The 27,623-nt window shown below is 43.7% G+C and overlaps 2 protein-coding genes across 4 annotated transcripts in view; one reads left to right on the top strand and one right to left on the bottom strand.

The window, feature by feature from the left end:
* The window catches only part of PPP4R4 (protein phosphatase 4 regulatory subunit 4), a 158,215-nt gene extending 144,049 nt beyond the window's left edge, over positions 1–14,166 (top strand). Inside the window, exons 20-25 of one of the 3 annotated variants that reach the window (XM_084840025.1) lie at positions 388–463; positions 1,704–1,784; positions 2,620–2,713; positions 4,219–4,286; positions 4,974–5,124; positions 12,937–14,166. In XM_084840025.1, the coding sequence (XP_084696151.1) occupies positions 388–463; positions 1,704–1,784; positions 2,620–2,713; positions 4,219–4,286; positions 4,974–5,124; positions 12,937–12,961 (495 nt within the window). In that variant the 3' untranslated portion in view covers positions 12,962–14,166. The remainder of the gene's footprint in view (positions 1–387; positions 464–1,703; positions 1,785–2,619; positions 2,714–4,218; positions 4,287–4,973; positions 5,125–12,936) is intronic. The other 2 variants (XM_084840014.1, XM_084840035.1) reach the window with 2 other exon arrangements.
* Positions 6,519–27,623, bottom strand: part of SERPINA10 (serpin family A member 10) — a 34,191-nt gene continuing 13,086 nt past the window's right edge. The window contains exons 2-6 of the mRNA XM_084840049.1: positions 25,520–26,221; positions 21,696–21,969; positions 20,425–20,572; positions 18,292–18,507; positions 6,519–7,333 (exon numbers count right to left, since the gene is read on the bottom strand). Of these exons, the coding sequence (XP_084696175.1) occupies positions 18,316–18,507; positions 20,425–20,572; positions 21,696–21,969; positions 25,520–26,195 (1,290 nt within the window). The 5' untranslated portion in view covers positions 26,196–26,221 and the 3' untranslated portion in view covers positions 6,519–7,333; positions 18,292–18,315. The remainder of the gene's footprint in view (positions 7,334–18,291; positions 18,508–20,424; positions 20,573–21,695; positions 21,970–25,519; positions 26,222–27,623) is intronic.

Below are 27,623 nucleotides of genomic sequence, written 5' to 3'. Positions count from 1 at the left end.
CAAAATCGACCTTTGACTCATCTCACATGCTCAGAGGCCCACTAGCAAGAGAATTGCATTTATAATGAACCTAAGCCAAGCATTATGGATCTCTAGGCCCCTCTAAAACTACAGGTGACTTGGTTACAGTTCTGGGGCTATCACAGGTGCTACCACAGGAGCATTTGTTATTGTTTTTCTTAGGGGACGGGAGGGCAACACTTAGACAAAGTGCACTTTGAACAAGCAGCTATTTAACCACCAGTGACATGATGGCATTTCAGGCTGCATCTTTCTCTCTCTTGAAGCTGCTTGGGTTGTGGAAGCATGCTTGTGTACAGGCTGCAGCCAGCAAAATCTCGATTTCAACTTTCCATTATCGTTATTATTAAATTGTTTCCACAACAGGAACAATTAGAAAAGGAGAAACAGCAAAATGAGGGCAGGTCTACCAGTATGAGTGATAAATTATATGAAAAGAAGCGTAAGTGGTTTCTTTTTTGTTTCTTTTTCCAAAGGCTTCTGAATTTCTCTTCATGGGGCATGGAGGATGCTGAGGTGGAGGTGGCAAGGGTTGTTTCTAAATTAAATTAATGTTGTTCTGTTAGGAAAGACTGGGGATGGTGGTATTAGTTAATGAGATCTTCTGGCTGCTACTGATTTATGATGAGAACTACATTCTAGCATTGTACACTCTTACAGCCTGACCTTTCAAAATGCTTTGGCTTGGGTGGTGCAAATGATAGCTTGTGTGACTGAAATGGAATACTTTTCTGGGAAAATGGGGTAGACCCTGTTTTCTACTGCTTGCCAAGTGAAACCTCCTTCAACACACCAGAGCAGATGAGGCCAAAGCAGGATGGGCCCAGGTTTTTGGGGGCTGTGGAAGCAAAAAATGTCCTTAGGAAATCCTTAGGATGACATGTAGTAGGGTCCTCTGTGTCCCCACCTCCTGCCTGTGCTACATAAGGGACTTTGAGTGGCTCCCTATGTGCCCACAGTCAACCCCCCACCCTCTTCCCTTATTAGCTTTAACTGTAATTTTGTGTTACGTGTTCACTGGTGCAAACCATAGGTAATGAAAACCAGGGCCCTTATAAACAAGGGATTGAAATTATAGTTTGAATTGGAAAACAAGTTTGGTGTTTATGCTCAGGTAGTATGAAATCATAGTTAGTGCTGGGAAACAAGTTGGGAGGAATCACCCCAGAGAGTGGAAGAGGAACATGAAGTTGTTTCCTCCAGATTTGCAAACCATGCTTTGCTGGGGGAGGGCAGTGTTAGAACAGGACTAGATCAATAACTTTTGCTGTACCAGCAACCAGTCTGATCCCATTTAGTCCTTAAGCCACACTACTAAGTGCTTTAAGCATCAACTGTAAAGAACAGCATCTTAGAGTTGAAAGACATAACCTCAGTCACTTATTCCAGTCCTTGCCCTGTAGCACAAAAACCTCATCTCTAAAACATCTGCAACAATTGGTGGTCCGCTCTGGTACAGTTTCCTTAGGCAAGTGTGTTCAGTTTCACTGCAGTTGAAAGCATGGCATTGATAGGACATGTGACAGCTTTTATTCCAGGATAATTTATTATCCCATCTGATTTATTCTAGAGTTTCAGTATGGATGTGTGTAGCTTAAGATAGTAAGACTGTAACTAGTTCTGTGTAGTCTTTATCTCTTTAGTCAATCTGAGAGCAATGCTTAAAAAATGCTTTGTTTTAGGTAGAGACAGTAAAACATCGTCAACTTTGGCCAAAACTATACCAATGTCTGTTTCTGGAAATCCTTCAGGTGCTTCAACAAGTAAGAAACAAAACTCTTCCCTAATTTTTCTTTTTTATCCCTGTCCATGCCACAATGAATGTAAGAAAACACAAGTAGAAACGCGTAAGGATATATGGCCATATGGTACTTATGGGAGGTACCACAGGTGTACTTGGACTCGAAACCTATTCAGGTGCCCAGTTCAATACTGGGGAGGTGATTATCGATAGGACAGTCTGGTATGTCCTGGCTCCTGTGTATGCTCTTGCAGACGCACACTGCCTGGAGAAGGTCTGCTTGCAACCACAGCTTCCATGTTCCTGTCATGACAATCAGGTGGTTGGGAATCATGGACACCAGCAGCTCTACCCATCCGCAGGCTTTGCCTGAGCAGCTTCCTTGTCCCTCGGGCAACTGGACAGTGTTGAGGGTCAGGCAACTGTGCCTGCTGATTTTGCTTCCCTTTACATCCCCCTTGGGGGAAGAGGCCATGTACTTTGATACTGGCTGTCCTAATCAGTGCCCTTCACTCATACCAGGCCCTGGAAATGTTGGTAACTGTTGCTAAAAACTGTTGGGATTAGTTTTTATTTTACATGTTTTGCCAGAAATCTCAAAAGTGTACAGTTTGATCTCTAGATTCACTGATGAAAATACATGGCCTGAATTCCATCATGCTTCTCTAGGCCTCCATTCCAGTTCTTCCTTCCCACTAGTATTAATTCTCTCATTGCTGTTAGCAAATTATAGGCTGTATTGCTACAGCATTTTCAGCCACATGTTGTGCTGAGGAGGAGACACAATGTTGATGTTAATGCCATAATAAAAGAAGTAAAAAATATGCACAGGGTAATTTATTTTAATTTAATTTTAGGCAAAGAAGTAAAGAAGTCTAAATTGGTGCGAAGCCAGTCTTTCAGTAGTCAAGCCTTGCACTCAAAATATAGCAGCATAGACAAGTGTCCCAGGTATGTAATATTTTCTCCATGTGTCTGTGACCAAGACAGCACTCCTGTAGACCTATTTTGGAAAGAATTTCTCTAGTTGTACAGTAACAGCACACTGATGTTCTTTGGTCAACATCTACTGAAATATAAGACAGTGATATATAAACAAGTCTGTTTAATGTCTTCAAGCCCACATCAGTGCATTGTGGCTGGAAACTCCCTCCAAGTCCCACAAGTGATTTCAGGAGCATTCTTTAGCTTGGTAGTTCCATGTGGAAAACAATCAGATCCAAATCACTATGAAGGCATCTACCAACCCCACATTTTATATCCTTGGGGAAACCTGTCAATCCCTTTTAACGGATTGAAAACACACACCTCTTTGATAAACTAGGAAGGAAATTATATGACAGCTTAAGTTAGCTCTGTAAGACATGCAAACAGTCCATCGAAGACAAGTGCCATCCAAATAAGGTTTTGTGTAAAAATTCTGCATTCCCATTGTCCTTGGAAGTCTTATCTAATTTGTAAAATACAGACATGAGTTAAAGAGAAATCTAATATTCTAATCTAGCATAGCATGTCAAATATTGATTGATTGATTTGATTTGATTAGATTTATGCCCCGCATTTCCACCAAGCTCAAAGCAGCTAACAATAAAAAGAACCAGCAGTGGAACTACATAGAACTTGGTTGAAACATTCATAAGGCAAATACATTGAAAAGAACACACAACAATAAAAGAATAAAATCAGCCCCTGACCCAACAGACCGCCTTACGTGTCAAAGGTCTGCTTGAAAAAAAATGTATTTGCTTGCTTGCAGAAGGACAGCAGAGAAGGAGCCAACCTAGCCTCCCTCAGCAGGGGGAGCTACCCCCCTGGGAGCAGCCACCAAGAAGGCCCTGTCTCTCATCCCCACCAAACACACCTCCAGTGGTGGTGGTACCAAGAGAAGGGCCTTCCCCTAAGATTCTTAAAACCCAGGCAGACACGTATGGGAGAAGGCAGTCTTTCAGGTAGCCCAGTGTCAGGCCATATAGGGCTTCCTAGGTCATAACCAGCACTTTGAATGGTACCTGGAAACAGACTTGTTGCCAGTGAAGTCATTGTAACAAGGGAGTCACATGCTCCCTGTATCCAGTCCCAGTCTGGCTGCAGCTTTGTGGACCATCCAAAGTGTTTAAAAAGTTTTCAAAGGCAGCCCCACAGTAGTCCAGATATCACAGCATCATGAAGATGAGGGCCATTTATACTATAAAAGAAAATTTAGATGGCTATGAGCCAGGCCACAGAAAAGATTATCCCATCATTTTAATAGGTTCAGTAGCAGTGCTTGGACCTCATTACATTCCAGATTATGTCACTGACAGTGCAAATGATTTTCCATTGGGAGGGAAAAAATAGTTTTCGCTGAGCCTGTTCTAAAAGTAACGGTGGGGGTGGGGGTGGGGTGGAGGAGTATTGCCCATTACAGACTATGGTTAAGCCTTATAATATCATCACACGTTTTTGTACCCCTTTAGCAAAAGTTCTTCAACAGGATATACTTCTGTGTCAGCAGTAGGAAAGAGTTCAATGTTCTCATTTACAGGTAAGCAGCTTAAATATTTTTAAAATATATATTTTTATTACAGTTCTTTTATTGATTTCCCATTGTGCCGAGAGACATTTAGAGAGCAATCCTATGGCCATTAGACACTGTCTAGAGAGACATTGAATACTGCGGTTTATGGGAACCGAGGTCAGAGCCAGCGCTCCGACCCTGGTTGCCAGGATCCCCCCTCCCCCTTGTAGGTGCCATGGTTCTCACTGGTCCCCGTGCTTGGAAACAGAGTGCGGAGAGGGCAAAAAGTGGGTGGTCCCAGGGTCAGGGAAGGGAGGAGACCACTGAAGCTGCTTTACGCAGCTTCCTATGCACTATGTGGCCTCCCCCCGTCCCGCTCTGAAGGCTAGACAGCCAAAATCACACCGCCCTGGCTGTCTAGCCACAAAAGCAGGGTGGCCAGAGCATGGAGGAGAGGATCTCCGCTGTGCTCCGCCTGCCCTGCATAGGATACTTGGTAGCCTCTGACTTTGGAGGCTCTTGACTATCCCAATAGGATTGCGCTCTTTGGGCCCATTGTCCTTCGTTCTGCTCAGATGGTAATAAATAAATAAGCACACAGATGGTGTGATCATTAAACAGCCAATACACGCAGATACCAAAAATCACAACTCTGGCAACATCAACAACACCAGCCTCTTGCTGACTGCCTGACGTTTACTTCTTGTCTTTCAGATGACTCCTTCCGTACTCGTTCTAGCAATTCCAGTGGGACTGCTGCCTTTTCCTCTGCTTCACCCTTATCATCTTCCGCTCGTAATGCAAGTAATTCAGTTGATCAAAAGAGCAATGGGAGTAAAGAAAGCCATTCGCGGAAGGTTAGCTTGTAAGTGATCAACTAAAGTTAGGGCCAAATTTAAGGCTATGCAGCCTGTAAACTAAAAGGCTACCTTTGCATCCTCGATTTTTTACTTTGTTTTTATTATATAGGATGGACAAATAAATACTCTCCATATAGACATTGCCACAAGTATATGAACAACCTTGTTATTTACAAGTATTGTGTTAACCACAGGCCTGTTTGCATGTAATGATAACCCAGAGTCACTGCCTGATCGCTCCCATGGTTTGTCCTTGGGTTTTTTCTCTGGCTTGTTGGGGGACAGACAAGCCAGAGTTCCTGATTCACATGTAATGCTAACCAAACCATGGAGGGAAGGTCTGTGGTTTGCTTAGCTGCTCCTGCTTGGAGTGGGAGCAATCAGGCATTGTGCACCAGGACGCTGCCTTGTCTGCAGTACATGGGAAGTGGCCCGCAGCCTTAGGATCAAAGTGAAAATGGTAGTCACAGACTCACAGTTTCACTACCTATTTGTTAAAAGGGATGGAGAAGCCAGCATTAAATTACAGATTAGATCAGAATGGGGCCCTCTGCTCTGGTATTTGGGAATTTCTTGTGGAGCCCATGCCTACTTTGGTCTTTTGAAGATGATGGGACTTTCTCATCACAAGAACGGGGGTCTTTTTCCCACATGTAAGAAGAACTAGAATTCTTGTTGTCTAGCCAGCATGAGGACTAGAATAATGTCTGTAATGAAGAAGATTCCAGGGGTATAACAGGATGTAATGAATGGTAGAGAAAGTTCTACTCTACTCAAAGTCATTTCCTCATTCCAACGAATCCCAGGAAATGTAATTCTATAATTGGGGCTAGGGATCTCTTAACAGAATTCTTAGCACCCTCAACATGCCACAATTTTCAGGATTCTTTAGGGAAAGCTGATAAAGGTTTGTAGCATAGCTATACCTTGTATGGCTGCATCTGTGTGAACTCTCCCCATGTATGAATACTATAGAATTATGGATCAGTGAGTTGTGGGATTCCAGAATCTGGTACGCAACTACGTGTTCTTTAATCTTGGCTTGCTGGTTATGCATCACTTCCCGTTCATAATCTGAGCAGTGCCACACATGATTGCACCCTAGCGTGTGTTTCACTGCAGCTGAGCTGGCAGCAGTGGAAATCCACAGATCTCTGAATCAGCCCTCAGTTTCAGCTGGCCTATGAATTTCATTTGTAGCACATTGTAGAATATGGAAGGATTTCATCCAGTAAGTGCCTCAACCCACAGGAGACCCCCACATAAGAGAATTTTAAGAACAAATCATATTCAAACCATTGCTAGCAACTAGACTGTGTTAAATGAGTCATCCTCAAATAGACAGCAGACATGAATCATGAACACTGGGAATAACAAAAGAATGTGTTCTGCTACTATTATGCTGGATTTGGTTTTATTATCCTTTGCATGTCTGCTCATTGTGAAGAAGCTTTAGAATTTTTCTTTCAACATAATGGCTTATATTTACATTCCTACATGGCGACAGAGCAGAATTGGGTGTCCTTGCTTTCTAAGATGAATCACTGCAATGTGGGTTAGGGTGAGATTGTGTGTAATAATTCACCACGTGCTGAATTATTCATACAAGGCTGAAGTACATGGCGACATTCTAATTTATTCCAGTAATTTAACATCAGTTCCAAGAAGACAGATAACTTGAACTAGAATTCAGGACAGATGTTCACATATCAGATCAACAAATGCTGGTTTTCATATATACTTAAATACACATTGTTCAGTATGTGCTGAGTAGAATAGGAGCTAGGATGGATGGACAGACGGACGGACAGACAGACAGACAGACAGACAGATTTCTTATGATCATAGATCAGCACATTACATGTACAGTACTTACACACAGTGTATATAATTATACAGAAAATCAAAAGGACTAACCCGGCCTCAGAGCTAGGTGGAATAGTACTATTTTACTAAAAGTTTGCGGCAAACACTAGTAGCTGCACAAAACCTGGCCACCTTATATGTGATCTGAGAATCCTGATCAGAAAGAAGTACAGAAAGATAAAATTCGTTTGATTCCCCTGGCATTTTTTTGTAAAATAGGTGTAATAAAAGCACAACAAATTTCTTGATAAAAAGAACAATATAATAAAACATGCCCAACAATTTCCACTTCCGCTCCATCACAAGGGCATGTACATTCGTGGTATGGAACCTTCCGATATCTTCCCCCTAAAAGCATAGATGGTAAAACATTAAATCGGGCTCATATAAAGGCTTTTCTAAATTTGGAGATGGTTAAATCTAGAGATGGTTAAATTGGTCAGATAATTTGCAGGCGCAAGTACCTTACTGCTAGAGAAGTGGCATTTAGTGACGGAACTTAAATAGTTCTGCATTTCTGTATCCCATATTCGTTATTTAATAGTTTAGCTTTAAAATATCTAAGTAAACTCATGTCGGTAACTTCTCTGTCAACAACCGACGAGAGAGATTTGGATTCTGGGACCACAGGCTATACTTCCTGGAAGATGGGCTGTTGGCTAGGGATGGGTTGCACCTCACAAAGGATGGGAAGAATGTGTTTGGCCACAGCATGAAGAACTTCATCAGGAGGGCTTTAAACTGAATCCTACGGGGAAGGGAGATGTAATGTTGGGGGTAACAATGGACGTAGGCGCATGCATTGCAATGGAGAGAACAGCTCTGATAGCGCCCAATAATAGTCTTCAGACACATGTAGGAAGAAAGCCAGACTATGAAGCACATGGTCTTCGATGTCTATATACTAATGCCCAGAGTATGGGAAACAAACAGAACGAACTTGAACTCTTAATACAAGAGGGAAATTATGACCTGATAGGTATAACTGAGACTTGGTGGGATGACTCTCATGACTGGAATACAGCAATTGAAGGATAGAACTTGTTCAAAAAGAACAGGAGGAACAGAAAGGGAGGTGGGGTTGCACTGTATGTGAAAAATACATATCTCTGCACAGAAAGACAGGAGGAGGAGCTTGGTAGCCCCATCGAGAGCATCTGGGTTGAAATAAATGGAGCAAAGAATAAAAGGAACCTGGTGGTCGGAGTCTACTACCGGCCACCCAATCAAGGAGAAGACAAGGATGAAACTTTTGAAAAGCAAATAGCCAATGTTTCAAGGAAGCATGATGTAGTAGTAATGGGGGACTTCAATTTCCCCAATATTTGTTGGGAGACAAATTCTGCAAAACATGGCCCCTCCAGGAAATTCCTGACTTGTGTGGCGGATACCTTCCTCCTACAGAAAGTAGAGGAAGGAACTAGAGGATCGGCTATCCTTGACTTGATCCTAACCAACAGAGATGACTTAGTGGATCAAGTAGCAGTTACAGGAACTCTGGGGGAAAGCGACCATGTTGTACTTGAGTTCTTGGTTCTAAGGGAAGCAAAAGCCGAGTGTAGTCAAACGCGTACCCTGGATTTTAGGAAAGCTGATTTTCATAAACTCAGAACAATGATCAGCAAGGTCACATGGCAAGCGATGCTAGCGAGAAAAGGAGTCCAAGATGGGTGGGAGCTTTTAAAAAAGGAAATTCTCAAGGCACAATCACAAGCAATTCCAACAAGAAGAAAAGGTGGAAGACAACAGAAGAAGCCAATGTGGCTTCACAAAAAGCTTAGGGATGACCTGAAAACAAAAAAGGACACATATAGGAAGTGGAAAGAAGGCCAAGTAACAAAGGAAGAGTACAGGCAGATAGCACAGAATTTCAGGGATGGCATCAGGAAGGCTAAAGCTGAGAATGAGCTGAGGTTAGCAAGGGATGTTAAAAACAACAAAAAGGCTTTCTTCAGCTACGTGCATAGTAAAAGGCAGAGGAAAGAAATGGTGGTTCAGCTATTAAATAAGGATGGCAAAACGATAACAGATGACAAAGAAAAGGCAGAGGTGCTCAATTCCTACTTTGGCTCAGTCTTCTCCCAAAAGAGGGTCTATGACCCCCCTGGCAAAGGCGAAGTACAGGCTGAAGGGGCAGGATTGCAGCTTGAGATCGACAGGCATATGGTCAAGGAACACCTCATTACATCAAATCTCCAGGGCCAGATGAACTGCATCCTAGAGTCATAAAGGAACTGGCAGAAGAACTCTCAGAACCGCTGTCTATTCTCTTTGAGAAATCATGGAGGATGGGGGAAGTGCCAGATGACTGGAGGAGGGCTAACGTTGTCCCTATCTTCAAAAAGGGTAAAAAGGAGGAACCTGGGAACTACAGACCAGTCAGCCTGACATCAATCCCTGGGAAAATTCTGGAGCAGATCATAAAACAATCCATCTGGAAACACCTTGACAACAATGCTGAGATTACTCGAAGCCAACATGGATTTGTCAAAAACAAGTCCTGCCAGACAAATCTGATCTCATTTTTTGTTCAAGTAACCTCCCTTGTAGACCGTGGGAATGCTGTAGACATCATATACCTCGACTTCAGCAAAGCTTTCGACAAAGTGCCCCATGATATCCTGATGAGCAAACTAGCTCAAAGTGGGCTAGATGAAACAACGGTCCGGTGGATCCACAGTTGGCTACAGAATCGGACTCAAAGAGTGCTTATCAATGGGACCTTCTCAAACTGGGGAGAGGTAACGAGTGGGGTACCGCAGGGCTCGGTCCTGGGCCCAGTGCTCTTCAACATTTTTATTAATGACTTGGAGGAGGAGGTGCAGGGAATGCTGATCAAATTTGCAGATGACACAAAATTGGGAGGGATAGCTAATACTTTGGAAGACAGAAACAAAATTCAAAGTGATCTGGATAGACTGGAGCGCTGGGCAGAAAACAACAGAATGACATTTAATAGGGACAAATGCCAAGTTCTGCACCTAGGAAAAAGAAACCAAATGCACAGTTACAAGATGGGGGATACATGGCTCAACCACACTACAAGCGAGAAGGATCTTGGAATTGTTGTTGATCACAAGCTGAATATGAGCCAACCATGTGATGTGGCTGCAAAAAAGGCCAATGCTCTTTTGGGCTGCATTCATAGAAGCATCGTTTCCAAATCCCGGGAAGTACTAGTTCCCCTCTACTCAGCACTGATTAGGCCTCATCTGGAGTACTGTGTCCAGTTCTGGGCTCCACACTTTTAAGAAGGATGCAGACAAACTGGAGAGGGTTCAGAGGAGGGCAACAAAGATGATCAGGGGACTGGAAACAAAGCCCTATGAAGAGAGACTGAAAGAACTGGGCATGTTTAGCCTTGAGAAGAGAAGACTGAGGGGAGATATGATAGCACTCTTCAAGTACTTGAAAGGTTGTCACAGAGAAGAAGGCCAGGATCTCTTCTTGATCATCCCAGAGTGCAGGACACGGAATAATGGGCTCAAGTTACAGGAAGCCAGATTCCGGCTGAACATCAGGAAAAACTTCCTGACTGTAAGAGCAATACGACAATGGAACCAATTACCTGGGGAGGTGGTGGGCTCTCCCACACTGGAGGCCTTCAAGACGAGGCTGGACAGCCATCTGTCAGGGATGCTCTGACTTGGATTCCTGCATTGAGCAGGGGGTTGGACTCGATGGCCTTGTAGGCCCCTTCCAACCCTACTATTCTATGAATCTATGAATCTATGAACCTTCTCCATCTTGAATGGCAGTTGGGAAAGCTTGAGTTCTAGGCCAACCTATGACACTAACACATTTAGGTTTTAAGGAAAATTGTTGCCTTCAGACCTTATCTTCCCCACAGTAAAGTTAATGGAAGCAGGATCTAGCCAAAGGCGAAATGCAGAATATACCCAATCATGGTCTTATATTTCAAGAGGGTCCAGCTGAATGGCTAGATGAGCTGCTTCAGTGGTCCCAATGTGCAAGATCAGACTGTATGCATGCAATGCCAGAAGTCTGTTGGGCTGAATGTGGGGAGGGGGGAAATATAAAAAATGAATAAAAATAAGTGCACAGATGTTATTCACAAGGGCCAGGACCCAATGAGCCAATTTAGGCACCTTCGTGGGCTTTGGCTGGCCAGTGGGATTGTTTTTAAAAAACAAAAGACATTCCCACCTCATGCCAGGACACCAAGAAGATTTTTTTAAGTGATATCACTTTAAAAGCAGTTTGATACATGGCATGAAAGGCTGCTGTTTAAGAAACAAAGTCCCCTCAGGCATGAGCAACTACATGTGCAGTTCTTTGGATTCCAGCCAAAGAGTTTAGAAAGTAAATCCTAGCAGCCTGATGAAGCATCAGCCTCTAGGTGGGAGAAACAGCTGTAATAGTCCATTAACCTCTTGAACTTATTCTACCAGATGACACTTAGCAAATGCAACAAAGGTGGAGAAAAGAGCTTTCTTAGTTCCCATTCCCATCATGCCATAATTCTCTCAGTGGACGATATGCTGTGCTCAGTCCTGTTCAGCATGGATTTTCTGCTCTAAACTCCATGACTCCACTTGGGAGCCAAGGGAAAATGTGTTGCCAAAGCCACCGTTTGACTCAGAGTCCCACATGGTGCTGAGTGAAATTTAGAAATCTTTGATTCATTGATTGAACTTTTAAACCGCCCAGTATCTCAAGTTCTCTGGGTGGTGTACAATATATTACAAATGTAAGATACAAACAACGAGACAAGTAATAAAATCAGCACACAGTGAAAGCAGCATCAAAAAGTCAAAACACGTCAGCATATTCCACTCTGTCTGCTTTCCAATGTTGATCGGTTTTAAAACCAATAAGTAATAATATTGTGATGCATGTATTTCTAATGAGATGCTCCTGTCAGGATTGGGCCCAGGGCCCCTGCAGTTTCTGATGATCCCAGTTCTGATTCAGAGCTGGAACTAGAACAGTTAGACCAGAGAGCAGGGGAGGAAATTCCCCTCATGGGAAACCAAGTCCCTCCGGGGGGGGGGGGGGGGGACACAACTTGGTCGATGCAAGGGCGTGTCGTCGATCTAAGAGGGTGGAGTTGGGGAGTGGGCTGAGGCATTCTGCCAGAATAGCCACTCGCTGGATCCAATGCAGAAGAGATCCCCTAAGGGAGGGCTTCAGCAGCCTTTCCGGTCTTGCTGTAAGTGCCTGTTGTCAATTTGGCAGCAATGTCTCTACCTTGCTAAAATCTTCCCTAATAGAGAGCTCAGGATTAGCTATTTAGGCCCTGTGGCAGTCTATTAGTTCACCGAGTCTGTGTTGTGGGAAAGCATAATAAAGCAGTGTCAGCTTGAAGTTTGAGTCTCTGTTTTGTTGATTGTGTAGAGGGAGGGATACCGTCACGACAGCTCCATATTAACCGACGTAGCCCATTCTCGGTTGATGCCTCATCTCAGAGGCCTAAAGTGCACCAGCGTGGATGGAGCTCCTGTGTATGTGTGCTTCCCCATTCATTGCAAGGGATGCTCCTCACAAAGGAATGCATGCAGAGATTAATTCTCTGCCTAGCAGTGGATGAGCAAGTTCTTGCACACAAGGGCGAATTCCACATGTGCTTTGGGAACCCATAAGGTATTTCTTTACACCAAAGAAAGCCTTAATAGTGGCAAGGTGGAGTTGAAGTGGCACAGGGTTGGGAAGGAGGCGGTACCGAGTTTGGGTTAAGGATATTCCTATTTTATTCCTATCCCTTATTATGCAGAGTGATAAGAAAGAAGACCTGTTTTGGGGTTGTTGTTGTTTTTTACTTACAAGGAATTTGCTTCTTACTGCAAAGACCATGTGAAAAAAGTTCTAAATTGTGATTGTACTATGTCAATTTTTCACTGATCCATTAAAGAGCAGTGGTGTTCAGCAGTTCCATTTAATGCCACCTGAATCAGACTGTGTGTGATTTGAGTTTTTTTGTTTGTCTAAAGAAAAAACAGAAAATCAAACTCCTAGAGCTGGTGAAAGGAAGGATGCACACCAAAGACTGCTGGAGGCAGCATGGCTGAAGGACTGGCGGAAGCTGGAGTATGACCTTGAACGTAAGGACCAGAGAGGAGTGACTGACTGCATCTCACTATGTTAACATCTTCTGTCAGTTAAATAAATTCCTATGTTGTAAAATATCTTCATAGAAATAATGTAATATGTGCAGAATTCCAATGTTGTAAGTGAAGTGTTTAATTCAATGTTACTTTAGCAATGTGCTTAAAAACTGCTGCAGCTAAAGAGACAGGGTTCCCCCTCCCCCCCCCCTCTCAATTATGCCTTTTAATGGTTCAGGTTCTTCAATTTGGAATGCAAGGGCCCTCCACATTAAAACATACCTGTTTATGAGCTTAGGGACTCTTATTATGCCTTTGTTATGGAAATGGAACCATATAGGTGAAATTGCTCTGCATATAAGATTAGGTGACACTTTCTCTCTCAGAAAAGCTTTTAAATATCAAAGAAGCTTTAGCGTGGAACCTGGAAGCATAGACATGTGGAGAAGTATAGTAATTCAAAATACAGTTGTGCTATAATTTTAAATAAGGTTGCTTATCTGATGTATAGAAAAACTCAAGAGGATTTCCTTTCACCTTTTAAGAAGAACAAATACCTCCAAAATGCATATAAATGATTTCATTAGTTTCCTATTGCAATTTTGTGGTATAATTTGTTGTATAAATACTTTGTTAACTTCTAGTATTTCAGATTGTAGTTCCTCTTTATCCAATACTTTAGAAATGATGAATCTAGTTTTTAATTAGTAGTTATCTCAAGCTATCATGCTTTTAGCTATGTCAACAGCATTTTGTTTGTATTCATGCTAACATTTCTATCAAAATTTGCCTGCAACTTGCAGTACTATTTAAAAAGTTCTATTTATGCCAATACTTGAGACTGTATGAAGCTATTGTCAGCTTCTCTATTTCACAAATGCAATCAGCAAAACTATATTGATATCAGAAATCTGTTTTTTTAAATATATTGGTGTATGATAAAGATAATCTAATTTGTGAATGAATATGCGTGTGGTTACTTTTTACAATGTGAAACAATGAATGCTTTACGCACAATAAAATGTAGGATATTAAAGTACTTGCATGTTTTGGGTGGGATAGATCTAACATTTGCCATTTTTAATTTAAATTGAAAAATAAAAACATGGGCATGCCAATCTTATATTTACTACACTAACAGCTGCTCAGCGAGGCCTATTGCCAGTGCAATATAGTTATGATTCTGTGCCCAAGTACCAGGACACCACTAGCTATATAATTAAAAGCTAATGTAGCAGTACCAATAGTCACTGAAAGAGAGAGGCTGTAACTCAGCAGCAGAGCCCATGTTTTGCATGTAGAAGGACCCAGGTTCAATCCCCAGGATCTCCAGGTAGGGCTGGAAAAGATCCCTGTCTGAAATCCTAGAGCCACTGTGAGTCAGTGAAAAGAATACTGAGCTAGATAGACCAATGGTCCCAATGTAAGGCATCTTCCTATGAAACTCTATCACCACTCACCAATCATACAGATCACCCTTACCCATACAGGGAATGCACCAATCAAAATGTGGCAACAAGGTAAATTCCTCCACTGTATCATCTGCATCCCCCCCCACATCCCACAAGCACACTCAAGGAAAGCCCATTATCGCCTCTTCCTTTGTGAATAGGAGGGCAGCAACTGATGGTTTCAGTGTCAAGCTTCAGGGTTCCTTGAAACCCTGAACCAAATGGACTTGAATCCTTCGGTAGCTCACACAGCAGCCTGCAGACAACCATCCTTTTCCCAGGGAAAACGCTATGGCCAGACAGGGCAAGTGCAATTTTACTCACATCAGCTAACCCCATCAAGCAAGAGGTCCCATGAGAAGAGTTTGAGTCCTGCTGTGTAGCCAGTGCCTCCACACACAACATTCAGAACACTGCCCACAACATTTTGAAATCTGTCTGAGGAAAACAAACTTTTTGCAAAGAAGATGGAAGGGGGCTATGTGGTTAAGGAAGAAGAAGACAGCTGACAGAAGATTCCATGAGCTGTCCAGCAGCTTAAGGGGAAAGGGCAATGCAATGGGAAACCAGAGATGTGGATTCCAGACCCACCCTAGGGTGATGTGAATGTGGCCTCTACAAGGGAGGTCCTGACGATGACAATAGTTTTAGATGGAAAGAGGAAAGGCTATGGAAATGAACCTTTCCCTCTCCAACTCTACAGAGCAACTCCCTGAGCCCACAGAAGAAAGATTTATGATGAGGCCTTTGTACTCAAGGGGACTAGCCCAAGCAGCAACATAAGGGATTAGTGGGGAAAGGGGCATAATATCTGAAAACTGAGATGGAAAATGAGAGAAAGGGGAGATGTACATGAAAATTTTGCACGCACCTCCACAGGAGGAACTTGTGCAGCCAAAATCAAACTTCATGAAAACTTGGTACGGTGCTGATACAGTCTAGTACTAAAAGGGTGGAAAGGCACAGGACTAGCACATGTGAGGTCTTGAGTTCCATCTATGGCTACAGCATCCCAGGTAAAAAGGGTGTGGAGACCCATGCACTTACCCATGAATGCTGTGTCGTAACTAACCAGGGCGACCACCACTGGAACCAATAGCCTCAATCAGGTAACTCACCAATTCATGCCCAGGATACCTTATATTTTGCCCATCACATTCCACTACACCTTCCCTGGTGTATTAGGATGACTGCCACTGTCTGCTGTTCATTTTCCCAGAATACTTTGTTATCCCTTCCACACTCCATTCTATGCCATACTGAGTGCTGGGTTTCTGATCAAACCAGCAGTAATAGCATGGGGGAACACCAGGAGGACATTAACCTGTTGAGACCTTCCTCCCCAACACTATGTTTCCTAGTGCTCCAGTGGCAATGCAATGGGCAAGATTAGGACCTTCATTCCTGGGATGCATTCCTGGTCATGAAACACCCCTGTCCCCGCCTACTCAATATCTCCATCATGAAGACACCTGAACAACAAGTGGCAGGGAAGGTTCCCTATCTGCTAACCATCAGGAGAACAACAACAATAACATCAACACAGCTGAATTGTCAGATATTTTGTTGAATAGCATCAGAAGTGGACTGTGTTCTGACAGCTTCTCAGAGGGAAAGGTTGCTGACCCTCTTTTTGCAGGCAGGACCCCCGTGCCTTTGAAAGCTGCCTGACAGGTGGAAGAACAATTGGTGCAGCTGTCCCCACTACTGCATCTTCATGCTGGGTAACACTGCATCTCTTCCATTGCTCTCCACCATGGGATCTGGAAAACCACAGAAGCACTGCCAAAACCAAAAAGGGAGAAACGCACACACACAGGCGCAATCCTATGGCCGCTACACAGTGGCTAGATGGCCATAGATTGGTTCGGTTCCCAGGAACCAACCTTGGAGCCTGCACTCCGAAGTCAGTTCCCAGAGAACCGGCCTCCCCCCTCCCCTGTCACCTTGCAGGCAGCGCAGATTGACTCTGCGCTCAGAAGAGCAGTGCAGATCGGGGGAAACGGGCATTCCTGTGGGTGGGGCGGGGAGTTTGGAAGTGCCGGTACGACACTTCCTGTATGTCTGGCTTCCCCACCCCATGCTATGACATCCCGCAGCTAGACAACCGAAATCGGCTGTCTAGCTTCAAATGCAGGGCAGCTGGAGTGCAGAGGAAACAATTCCCTCTGCGCTTCTCCCACCCTGTGTTGGATAGGTGGTTGCCCCCGAGCTTGGAGGCAGCTGTCTATCCCCATAGGATTGCGCTCTCCGAATCACAAGATGACAGCAATGAAAGCAGAGGAAGCAACAAGGATAAAATCAATCATCTATTAAAAGCTTGAAATAATAAAATTGTCTCCATATGGTGCCAAAACGCTAGTAAAGTTGGCACCAGCTGAGTGTCCCTTGGTACAGCATTCTACAACTAGAGTGCCACCACTGTACTATCTTTGGTTATTACTTTGTCCCAGCTCTGAGGTCAGCCTCTGATGCACATCTTAAAGAGTGGATAAGTTCTTCCATGAACAGGTGGCCCTTCAGATATCCTGGTCCAAAGCCAGACAGATGCTTTTCATCAACTCATCTGGTGTATGAGCTTCAAACTTCATAATATTTGATCTGACTAGTGCAGGATGCTGTATATAGGACTAGCTTTTAAAGCTACTAGGATGTTCCAGTTGCCAGAAAATACACTGACCCATCTGTGGGAGAGTGGGGGATGTGTAGCCTTGGGGTTTATTATACTTGTCTTTCATAGTCTACACATAAACAGTTAATGACGCAGAATGGAAGTCACTCAGGGTCAAAGCAGATGTGAGTAGCGATAGGTGAAATGTTTGGTTCATTTTTTAAAATGTACTTGCCAAAATTTGCAGATTACTTCATAAAAAGGGTGGAAAGAATTGAGATTTTTTAAAAATAAAAATGGATGTGGAAGAAACCAAAAGTAACTAATTCATCCAACCAGACCCAGGGCTTTGAGAGCTTAGCTCTTAAAAGTCTCTGATAGAGTTCCAACATCAGAGAAGCAATGGCAACAGAATTTCCTGCTACCACATGGAGAACCTTGGTAGGGCAGACCCCTTACTCCACCCATGGTCTTCTCTCTCAGCAGGAGGAGAGGAAGTTCTGCTATATCCCTGTGGATCCCATAGACTTTCCTTTTCATGTTGGTCCTCGACCGATCTTTGTATGGTAAATTGTACATGGGGCTCTCGTGGCCGCGGCATCTGGCCTAAGGTTTGCACTCTTTTGTTCTTCCCCCATTCCTAACTTTTAGTTTGACCTAGCCTAATGAAGAGTTTTGGAGAACTTGAAAGCTTCCACACTCTTCTGTGACATTTTGGATAATCCTAATTCCAACGGTGTATTTTGGAGCGGATTTCCCCCCCTCTTGGACCAATACTTTTGCTTTTCTAGCACTGGACGCACTCTTTTTTCCCCAGAAAAAATCAGCCACACAGTGACCTTACCTGGATCATGACTGCATGGCATATAGGGGAGGAGCTTAATCCTTTCCTTCCAGCTCCATTTTACTTCCAAAAATCACCTCACCCTAAACTGCCATTTCCCCCAAAGATGCTGTTTACTGCAAATAGCATCTTTGGAGGCAAAGAGCAGCTGGGGGAATCTTTGGTGGGAAAATGATTCTCCACACATAATTTCCTGGACACTGTGGTGTCAGTGAGGATTGAGGTCCCATGCACCTGCACAAGTAAATCACCAGGACTAACAACACAAAACTTTAAAAATGATGTTAGTATAACATGTAGTTTGATTCTTAAGTGGTCATAGAAAGAGAATATACCAAATAGAAATGCTTGGCTTTTATTCACAGCTCCATAGGGTTGATAACTCTGCCCACAAACAGCAACACATTTAAACTCCCTTCGAAGAGCATAAAAAGGAATGGCCGATCCACCCGGATGACACGAGGCAACGAATATGCCATGATTTCTGATCCACTGACCGCTGCAGCCTCAGTTCCTCTCTCATCCACTTCAATAACAGCTCTTTGGAGAACCTAAGAAGGTTGGAAATGTATGAGGAATCACAGCAAGGTGTCTGCATTTCTGGTCAACATCCTGCATCCTTGTCAACATCCCTGCCACTTCACCAACACTGATAAATGAGAAATAACTAGAAATTAACTCGCTGGAAATAAACATGAGCACAGTACTCCAGCCATTGTGGAAACGGCTTCCTGTTCTATATGACTGATAACTGTAAGTTTAACCATGCTGTCCACCAATTTATCCAGGAACAGACCTTAAGCTAACCATGACAAGGTTATGGCAAAGTATTACAAGGGACTGGCACAGATGGCTTTAATGCCATGGATTAGATACATTCCCATAGGCCACTGTGTAGCCAGTTGCTTTAATACTCTGCTGCCAGGGTTCAGCGCAGGCTGAAATGTCCTGAGGGCTAGGATGTTCTTTACTGTTTTGGTACAGTTTCTGAGTACCTGGTTATATACTACATTTGTTTGTTTATTTATGTCAATTATTTATATGCAGTATATTATTTATATATTCACTGGCCAGTTGGGCACTGGAAGTTAACATCTGAGGTCCAATGTTTCATAGATTTCATAGTTTCATAGAATAGTAGGGTTGGAAGGGGCCTATATTGCCATCGAGTCCAACCCCCTGCTCAATGCAGGAATCCAAGTCAAAGCATCCCTGACAGATGGCTGTCCAGCCTCGTCTTGAGTGCCTCCAGTGTGGGAGAGCCCACCACCTCCCTAGGTAATTGGTTCCATTGTTGTACTGCTCTAACAGTCAGGGAGTTTTTCCTGATGTTCAGTTGGAATCTGGCTTCCTGTCACTTGAGCCCATTATTCCGTGTCCTGCACTCTGGGATGATCGAGAAGAGATCCTGGCCTTCCTCTCTGTGACAACCTTTCAAGTACTTGAAGAGTGCTATCAATTCTCCCCTCAGTCTTCTCAAGGCTAAATGTGGCCAGTTCTTTCAGTCTCTCTTCATAGGGCTTTGTTTCCAGTCCCCTGATCATCTTTGTTGTCCTCCTCTGAACCCTCTCCAGCTTGTCTACATCCTTCTTAAAGTGTGGTGCTGAGAACGGGACACAGGGGCCAAGATGAGGCCTAACCAGTGCTGACATTAATTGCATGAAATGCAGTTACCATGCACTTTTTAATCATATAAATAGCAGACGTAAGGCGGTCTGAGAGAAGAGCTTCCTTTGAAATGCAAAATCCAGAGAGCTGGTTTTTGTTTGGATGGCAGCAGGGAGAAAAAAGAGTTAAACTCCCCCTCCCCACCCCACCCCAGCACCCCATGGCCGCTCAGGCTCCCACCTGGATACCATATGTTAAAATAACAAAAAAATAGCCCAGTTCATGCAATTAATGGCATGACTAGTTTGGCTCCACTCCATTGCTGTGGAGCAGAGCCGGCCAAAGAGGATTCTGGGGGGAGGAACGGATCGCCTTTCCCCACGGGCGGATTCCCCATGGACCGGCAGGTAGGGAATCCGCCCATCCCTCCTAGAAATTTGTCCCGTTCCCATGAGGGTGATCAACACAACTGAAACAGGATTCTCCACACAGATCACTCTTCTGGACTGGATTAGATCCTGCCAAGGCAACCCCTCTCCCCCAAACCGACATTTGCGGCTGTATACTTGGCTACATCATGGAAGTGTGCACACCACCAAACCAATGCAAGCACCATCACTCTGACTCCGGAAATCATCTGTTTGTGAGCTGTGGAATTTTGCTTCCCTTTCTCTTCTACTGCCTCCAGAGGGGTGACCAGCACTGTGTAAACTGGCAGTACCCACTTGCCGGACAGCACCAAGATCTTCACATATAGCCCACTACAATGAACATGGATCTCCAGGCTGGGTGCCTTTTCTCCATTAAATATCTTGGAGCTGGACAGTATGCACTTCTGCAGGACAAACAATCATATTTACCTGTGATATTTTTACATATCTCTGATCTGTGAGGTGGCTCAGGTCTGCTTTGTAAGAGAAAATATCTTTAATTCCCAGATCTTGAAGCAATTGATTCATGTGATATGTCTGGTCTAGTTTGAACTTTGGAAAGTAAATGTCCATTTTCCTGTAACACAAATACGACTGTGAGTTGAATGGGGAAAGTACTAAAACTGGCTATTGTGTACGTTGGCTGAATGTCATGGAGAATGTGCAGAAATGAACAGTCATCAGCAGGAAATCTTGAATATTGCCCATGGGAGTGGATTTAACTCCCATGCTACTCGGCATCTTTTGATGCTGCAGCAACTTTGAGCCTAGATTAGGAAGGACCTGAAGACCAAGTCTTATACCGAAAGGCTGAAGGAGTTGGGTATGTTTAACCTGGAGAAGAGACAATTAAGAGATGATAGGATAGCCGTCTTCAAATATTTGAAGGGCTGCCACAAAGATGACAGAGCAAATTTGTATTCTACTGCTCCAGAGGGTAGGACTCAAGCCAAGAATTTCAAATGGCAAGAAAAGGGGATTTTGACTACATATTAGGATGAACTTCCGGGCGGCATGAGCTATCTGACATGGAACAGACTGCTCCAGAAACTGGCGGACTATCCTTTGTTAAGGGTTTTTGAGCAGAGGGCACCTATCGGGTGTGCTGTATCAGAACATTTCTTGCATCAACAGGGACCTTGAGGTCATTTTCAATTTTGTGATCATTAGGAAAACAGTTTTGGTTTTGTGTACCAACACCTGATCTAGGGCCGGCCCAAGACATTTTACTGCTTGAGGCAAAGGAGAGGGTGGTACCTCCTCCCCATCCCACATACAGAAGCTGGCTGGACTGGCAGCCGAAAAGGAATTCAACACTTGCAATGGAACTTGACCATCACAGGAGAGGCACCCAGCTAGCGCAGGGGGCCCAGGACAGGTGTGTGGCATTCACAGTTGTGTTCTCTAATAGAGAGGAACATCTGGGAGGCTGCCCTGCTGCTCCCAGCATCTGCTGCCTAAGGGGATTGCCTAATGGTAGGGCCATTACCCCAAGAGCTTGCTTTTGGGGAAAAGGTGAGAAACACTGGTGGCCTAATCCCAGCTACCCCCCATTCCCTTCCTTACTCTGTTACTGATCCCTTCTTCTTTCCTTCCTATCCCCAATTTCCCCTTTGAGCCATGATTCCGGTTTGCGTCAAAGCATTCTGAATGTAGCATCATAGCAATGAAAAGCATGACATTTCTGCCACAAGTTATACCTGGTCTCCATGGTTTTAATCCAAGATTCCACAAGTTCACTAGTTAAATGGTCTTCAATGGACATATAATCAGCCTCCTTCTCAGGCACGACGATCAGCAGGTGTGCGCTCCCTTTGTACGGAAGCTTGAGCACAATGCACTGCAACTTCTTATCTATTATGGAGGCAACCCTGTCTGTCTTGAACATCATTGGCACTTGGACGGTCTTGTAATTGTCTATATAGAAGGTTTCCAGTTCTGTGAACTTGGTAGGAAATGGGTGTAGCCATTTGCCTGAGAATATACAGAAAGGCAACCATTTATTTTCCAATACTGACATAATTCATATTCCTTCTGGGAAAGTTTGGGACAACTTAGACCCATTTATTTCGAATGAAACATGTGTTTAACTCTCCCATCAAAATGGAAGGGATTTAAAAGTGTGTAAGCATGGCTAAACTGCACCCCAATTATTTTAATGTAAGTGGTGTATAATTCTCTGGCCCTGATCCAACCACATGGGATAACAGAAGCTGCATATGAGGTTCCTCTCATAAATCAGCTGCAGGGCTGTTCACCCTGTTAGAAAAGCAGTGAGTAATTATGCCAACCAGCTGTTCAGTGGGGACAGCTCAATCCAGCCCCCTTTCCCATCTTGAAGAGTCAGTAAGTGCTACTGCTGATTTCCTGCATTTCATGTAAGCAGTGCGCAGGGATGCTCCACTATTACAATGCAGGGGGTTAATTCTGAGTTTTTATTCTGCTGGAGGGACCATCCCCTCCTTTCCACTCCCCAAGTTCCTGCTGGCAGAAAGGAGAAGAGGTGATTTTCACCAATCCCTCTCCTCTCTCGGCAGGCCCCAGCACCACTTCTCCCACTTTTCAGAGGGTCCCCAACACTCTGGAGCAGATTTTCAGGTGATATAGAGGACTGCAGAAGAAGGGGGATTGGTGAAGATACCTCCTCCTGAATTCAGCCAGCAGAAAATTGGATCCATGGGATCAAAGGCCTCCTGGTGATGGAAGGAGCAAATGGTGTTTGCTGGATCAAACTCATATAACGTTTTAGGGCACAGCCACACAGATGCAAATCAACAAGTTGGTTGCACATCTGCATCCTATGGATGCATGCATGATCAACCTATAATCTGTCCCTCTGTACACTGGAAAGCCTCTGTTGTAAGGTTTCCAGAGTCTCTGTGGATAGAGAGACCTCATGAATATGCATGAAAAGGAAGCTTGCACATCAGCTGGTGCATGTTTTATTTCACACTCCAGTTGCAGGTTCAGCTAACTCAAAGAAGCCATCATGTATGGGCACCCCCTCATCATTACTGTGGCTCTTATAACAGTCGAGCCATTCGTCTCTTCCTTAAGGAGCACACCTCTGCTCTATGGCCAAAGTTCAAATGAACTGTCAAGAAAACCAGAAGTACAGGAGCTCTTACAGTAAGTCTGGTATAGCAGGAGCATATATCTGAAGCTACTTTTTCCCCAGAGAGCTGAGACTGATGTAATTCAGTTGTTATTGTTGTTGTGCATGCAGTAGAACACACCCATCCCATGGTCATCTCCAGTCAAACCGGTTTTGTAGGACATACAGAACTCCTTAGACCAGAAAGGTAAGCAGAACAAGGGACATCAGTGTGTACGCTATCAATGGCTCCATCATAATACCTTCAAGTCTCTTAAAAGTGATTGCCTGACTAATCCACTCCATTTCCTCCTCCCCCTCTGCATGTGGCCTTTTTTCATGACCCCCCCCCCACTGTCTTGGCTCACTCTTGCATTGCAAAGAGTGCCATCCCGCACACTTTTAGGTTGTTTAAATCCCATTGGAGCCAATGGGATTTAAACAGCCTCACTGCGCTCAGGTTAACAGCCACACTTGTCCTTCCCCTTCTCTCACCAGCACCCTCTAATTCCAACTCAGCAATTAAAGTGAAGGAGTGAAAAATCAGAACAGGAGCTAAAAATATAGAAGAGAGATTAGGGGATTTTAATTGCAATGTCTTCTTGGTTGCCATGGAGCCCTTTTAAAATGTTTTCTGAGAAGCAACACCCAGCGGCGGAAATATTCCTTTTCAGCCCCTTTCTTCAGTTAGTAAAGGGATAGACAGAAATGGAGGAAGGATAGCTAGCCTTGATCTTCATTGTGATGTGACATTCAGCAATGGTGTAGAGCCCATATAAGGTCAGTACCTATATTTGACATGGCCAGCTCTTACCTTGGAGATGAGCCCTATTCTCCTATCCAAACCACATTCACTGAATGCTTGGATGGGAGGGGAGGGGAGAATCAGTCACATCTAGTGGCCTCCTCAACTTCTGTTCATTCATTGGAAGGCATGGGTGGAACTCTGTATGTGCACAGAGCTCCTTTCATACCTTCCAATGCATGCACAGAGGTCAGGGATGGGACCAGCAGGCAGAATCCCAGTCCACCCTCCATGTATGAGTGTGGTTTGAAGATGAGAAGAGACATCGTAGATTTGCACCACCTGGATATTTGGAAATCTAGGTGGTTTTAATACTGAGGATTAGGGTTGCTCTTTCAGTGTTCTTGATCTCCACCGCGTGGGAGTTTTTTTTCACACTACCTGGCCTTGTGGGTTCACATGAGTGATTGGGATTGATGGAGATCAATCATAGCATGCATTGTACACGGTTGTCTTCCCATGGGGAACAGGGGTGTCCAGGGGAAAAGCATTTGCTTATCCTCAGAGATGGTCCTATCATGGGCAAGGTGAGGTGACCACCTCTCTGGTGACAGATTTGGGGCAGCACTGTTTTCTACTGACAGTGACTTTCCTTGCTCCCAGTTCAGAGTGTCATCAAATTTTGCAATGTCATTCTCCAGTTTTAAAAAAATGCATAGAAAAATGTGTATATTAGGAAAAAAAACCATTAAAATGCATTATATTAGGAAAATTGCTTCTCAAAAAGTGTGCATTAGGCAAAAATGCATACACAAATGCACATATTAAGAGAAATGTGCACAAGGGTGCTTATGAGTTTTCAGGGTGAACTTAGTTTTTTAAGCATTTATTAAAAATTAAGACTGGAGACACTCTCAGAGTTCGAGATGAACCAAACTTAAGACTGCAAAAATTAGAAACCTACAGATTCAGTCACCCCTAGCTACAGCATCAAAAAGACAAGGACAGCAATTGCTATCTGGAAGGGCTGAATGACCCATGCAGCAAGTATCCCTGGACACCAATAGCAACAAAGATTTTTTTCTATGCTATTAATCCAGTGGAGGTCCATAGCTCAGTGGTAGAGCACATATCTTGCATGCAGAAGGTTCCAGGTTCAATCCCCAGCATTTCCAACTAAGGCTAGGAATGTATCCTGCCCCAAACCCTGGAGAGCCACTGCCTGTCAGTCTTGAAAATACCAGGCTAGATGGATCAATGGTTGGTCTGAGTCCGCATTAGGCAGTTTCCTAAGTTCCAGTGTTGGACAAGGTTCAGCTAGTCACTCATAATTTATATATTTATATTTGATTACAGCATTTGTAGACATTTATGGAAGCAACATTGTCTTTGAAGAGGTTTCTTTGGCAGCTAGAGGGACTGGAGACTCTTGGGCTTCCTAAGGAGTACTAGTTGTCTTTTCAGTGGTCGACCCATAAACAAGAGAAACATGTGAAACGGAATGGTGACCATGGCAATGGGACTTGCTGGCAGTGCAATTTGTGGAACTGGCGGTGGGGGGCTTTCCCACAACCCTCCATCTCCTCTTTAGAGTGGCTGTCCTATATAACTAGCTGTTGACCAGAGCTCTGATCTCTCCTTTTAAAAACAACAACAAATATATCCATGATAAAAGAAGCAGTTACCTCTAAAGAGAATGTAATTCGCCAGAATGATTTTAGCGTTCTGATCCAATGTGTCAAACAATGTAGGGAATTTTCCTCTTGTCTTTTGTTTAATGTGCTCGTTGACAATATTTTTGGCAAGAGTAGAGTTGGAGAAATCAACCGTCAGGAATTCCATGTCGAAGTATTGCTTGGACAAGTTGCGGAAGATGTCCTTTATCAGGAAGCCTTTCTGGATGAAAGACAAGCTGTTTTGCAAAAGAGTGAACTCTTCATTCTTAGTGATGTTGACCCTCAGCTGCTGGAACAAAGCCGGAAGCAGGTTCTCTCTTCCACTCAGACGGTGAAGATTTAGAGACTCAACTATTTGGTTGTGTGTTTCCCCATTGGAGGCTAACAAGAAGGCTGCCAAAGTAAAGGACAGTGATAATGGAGAGAAGAAGACATTATTGTCATGCTTCAGTGCTATTTTCCTGTAGAGATTGAATCCAAAGTTGGTGATTTTTTCAGTGAAATTGTGCATGGAGAATGCTGGCATAGAATTTTCTCCAGATTGATCTAGCATAGTATTATGCGGATATTGTTTGTCTGTGTCATTGAGAGGCTGGAGGTCTTCAAATGAAACTCTAGCTGATCCATTTGATAAACACATCTTGGCACATAGTTCCAATAAGATAAGAAAAAATCCAGTTTTCATATTGCAGTTTTGCACTGAGCTTCTTCCTGGTGATGACAGATAGACAAATAGATAGAAATGCATTATTCTTGTAGTCAAAAGGAAGATAATGCCTGGATTGATATTTTGGGGGACCACGAGATGCCCCTTCCAATGTATTTATCACATTTATATACAACCCTTTCCCCTAAGGGTAGCACAAATGAGGTTTTCCCATTTTATCCTCACAACAATCTGCTGAGCTAAATTAAGTGGAGAGACCTGCCCAAAGCTACTTGCTGAATTCAGTCCTGCAGTTAGTTCTACATACTTTGCCTGGGGCTGAACAATGACAATGCAAAAGCCCTTTCCAAATTATTTCACATTTAAAAGGAAAACTGTTATTTGCAAACTTTTAAGTACAGAGCCAGAATGTGACATATTCAGCCAATGAAAAGACCACTGAAGCCTGCAAGTACTGACATTTGGGATGTCTACAGAAATGAGATGTTGGGATTCTACAGAAATAGTATGACATTGCCAGTTTGATTAGATCACAAATTGAAATGGAGCATTCTAGGTTTGGGCTTTGAAAGGAGAAATACGAAAAATGCTGCTGTAGAGATGTATCCAGATTAATGTGGAATAATGTGTCCCCCTCTCCCTGCCCTGAATAAGGCATCTGAAGGACAAGGGAGGTGGGTGGGTGTAAAATGAAGAACTTGATTTTAAAAAGGCTTTGGAGCAATACAAACATTACTGTAAATCGGTGTCTAGCAGGTTTCATTTCCCCCCCCTCTAGAGTAGATGCAGGGGGGCGACATTTATGAAGACCCTAGCATGGGAGATAGGAGGCTTTTAAGATCTGGATCAGGTCCCCTGAACTTACGCTAGAGTAATTAAAAAAAAAAGAAAAGAAAAAAGATGTAGCTGTTAGACACAGGTTTAAAGAAACATATGTTTTGGCCCTTTGGCATATATGAAAACAATACAGGTTTAGGGATGTGTGGAAGCCCCATGAGGGGCTGCGGTAGCTTAGTGGTTAAGACGCTGAACTGCAGACCGGAAAGTTGGCAGGACAGCAGTTCGAGACCCGAGTGCCGCGTGACGGAGTGAGCTCCCGTCTTCAGTCCCAGCTCCTGCCAACCTAGCAGTTCGAAAGCAAGAAATTGCAAGTAGATAAATAGGTACCGCTTTGGAAGGAAAGGTAGCAGCGTTCCGTGCCCCATGAGCAACACTAGTTCCAAATTCACTTCTATGTTTTGCTTAATGCAAACTGTGTCGACAAAAACATTGCTAGCCCTTTTGAGTTTAAGTAAGCCTAGCAGCCTTTCCTAGGGAGTGCTGCAGATCCTTAGGCTGTCTCCACCTTTTGCCAAAGGCAAAACTTGTATGAAGTGAATTTGGAGGCTCCCTCTCAGCTGAAACACAAAAACAGACCTGCTGGATGAGGAAAGGACCATCTTTCCT

The sequence above is a fragment of the Heloderma suspectum genome, chromosome 1 (genome assembly GCF_057233095.1).
Source record: "Heloderma suspectum isolate Gila_16-S chromosome 1, 16-S_ref, whole genome shotgun sequence".
In the NCBI taxonomy this organism is placed as follows: Eukaryota; Metazoa; Chordata; class Lepidosauria; order Squamata; family Helodermatidae; genus Heloderma; species Heloderma suspectum.
This window is presented reverse-complemented; position numbering and strand designations above follow the sequence as displayed.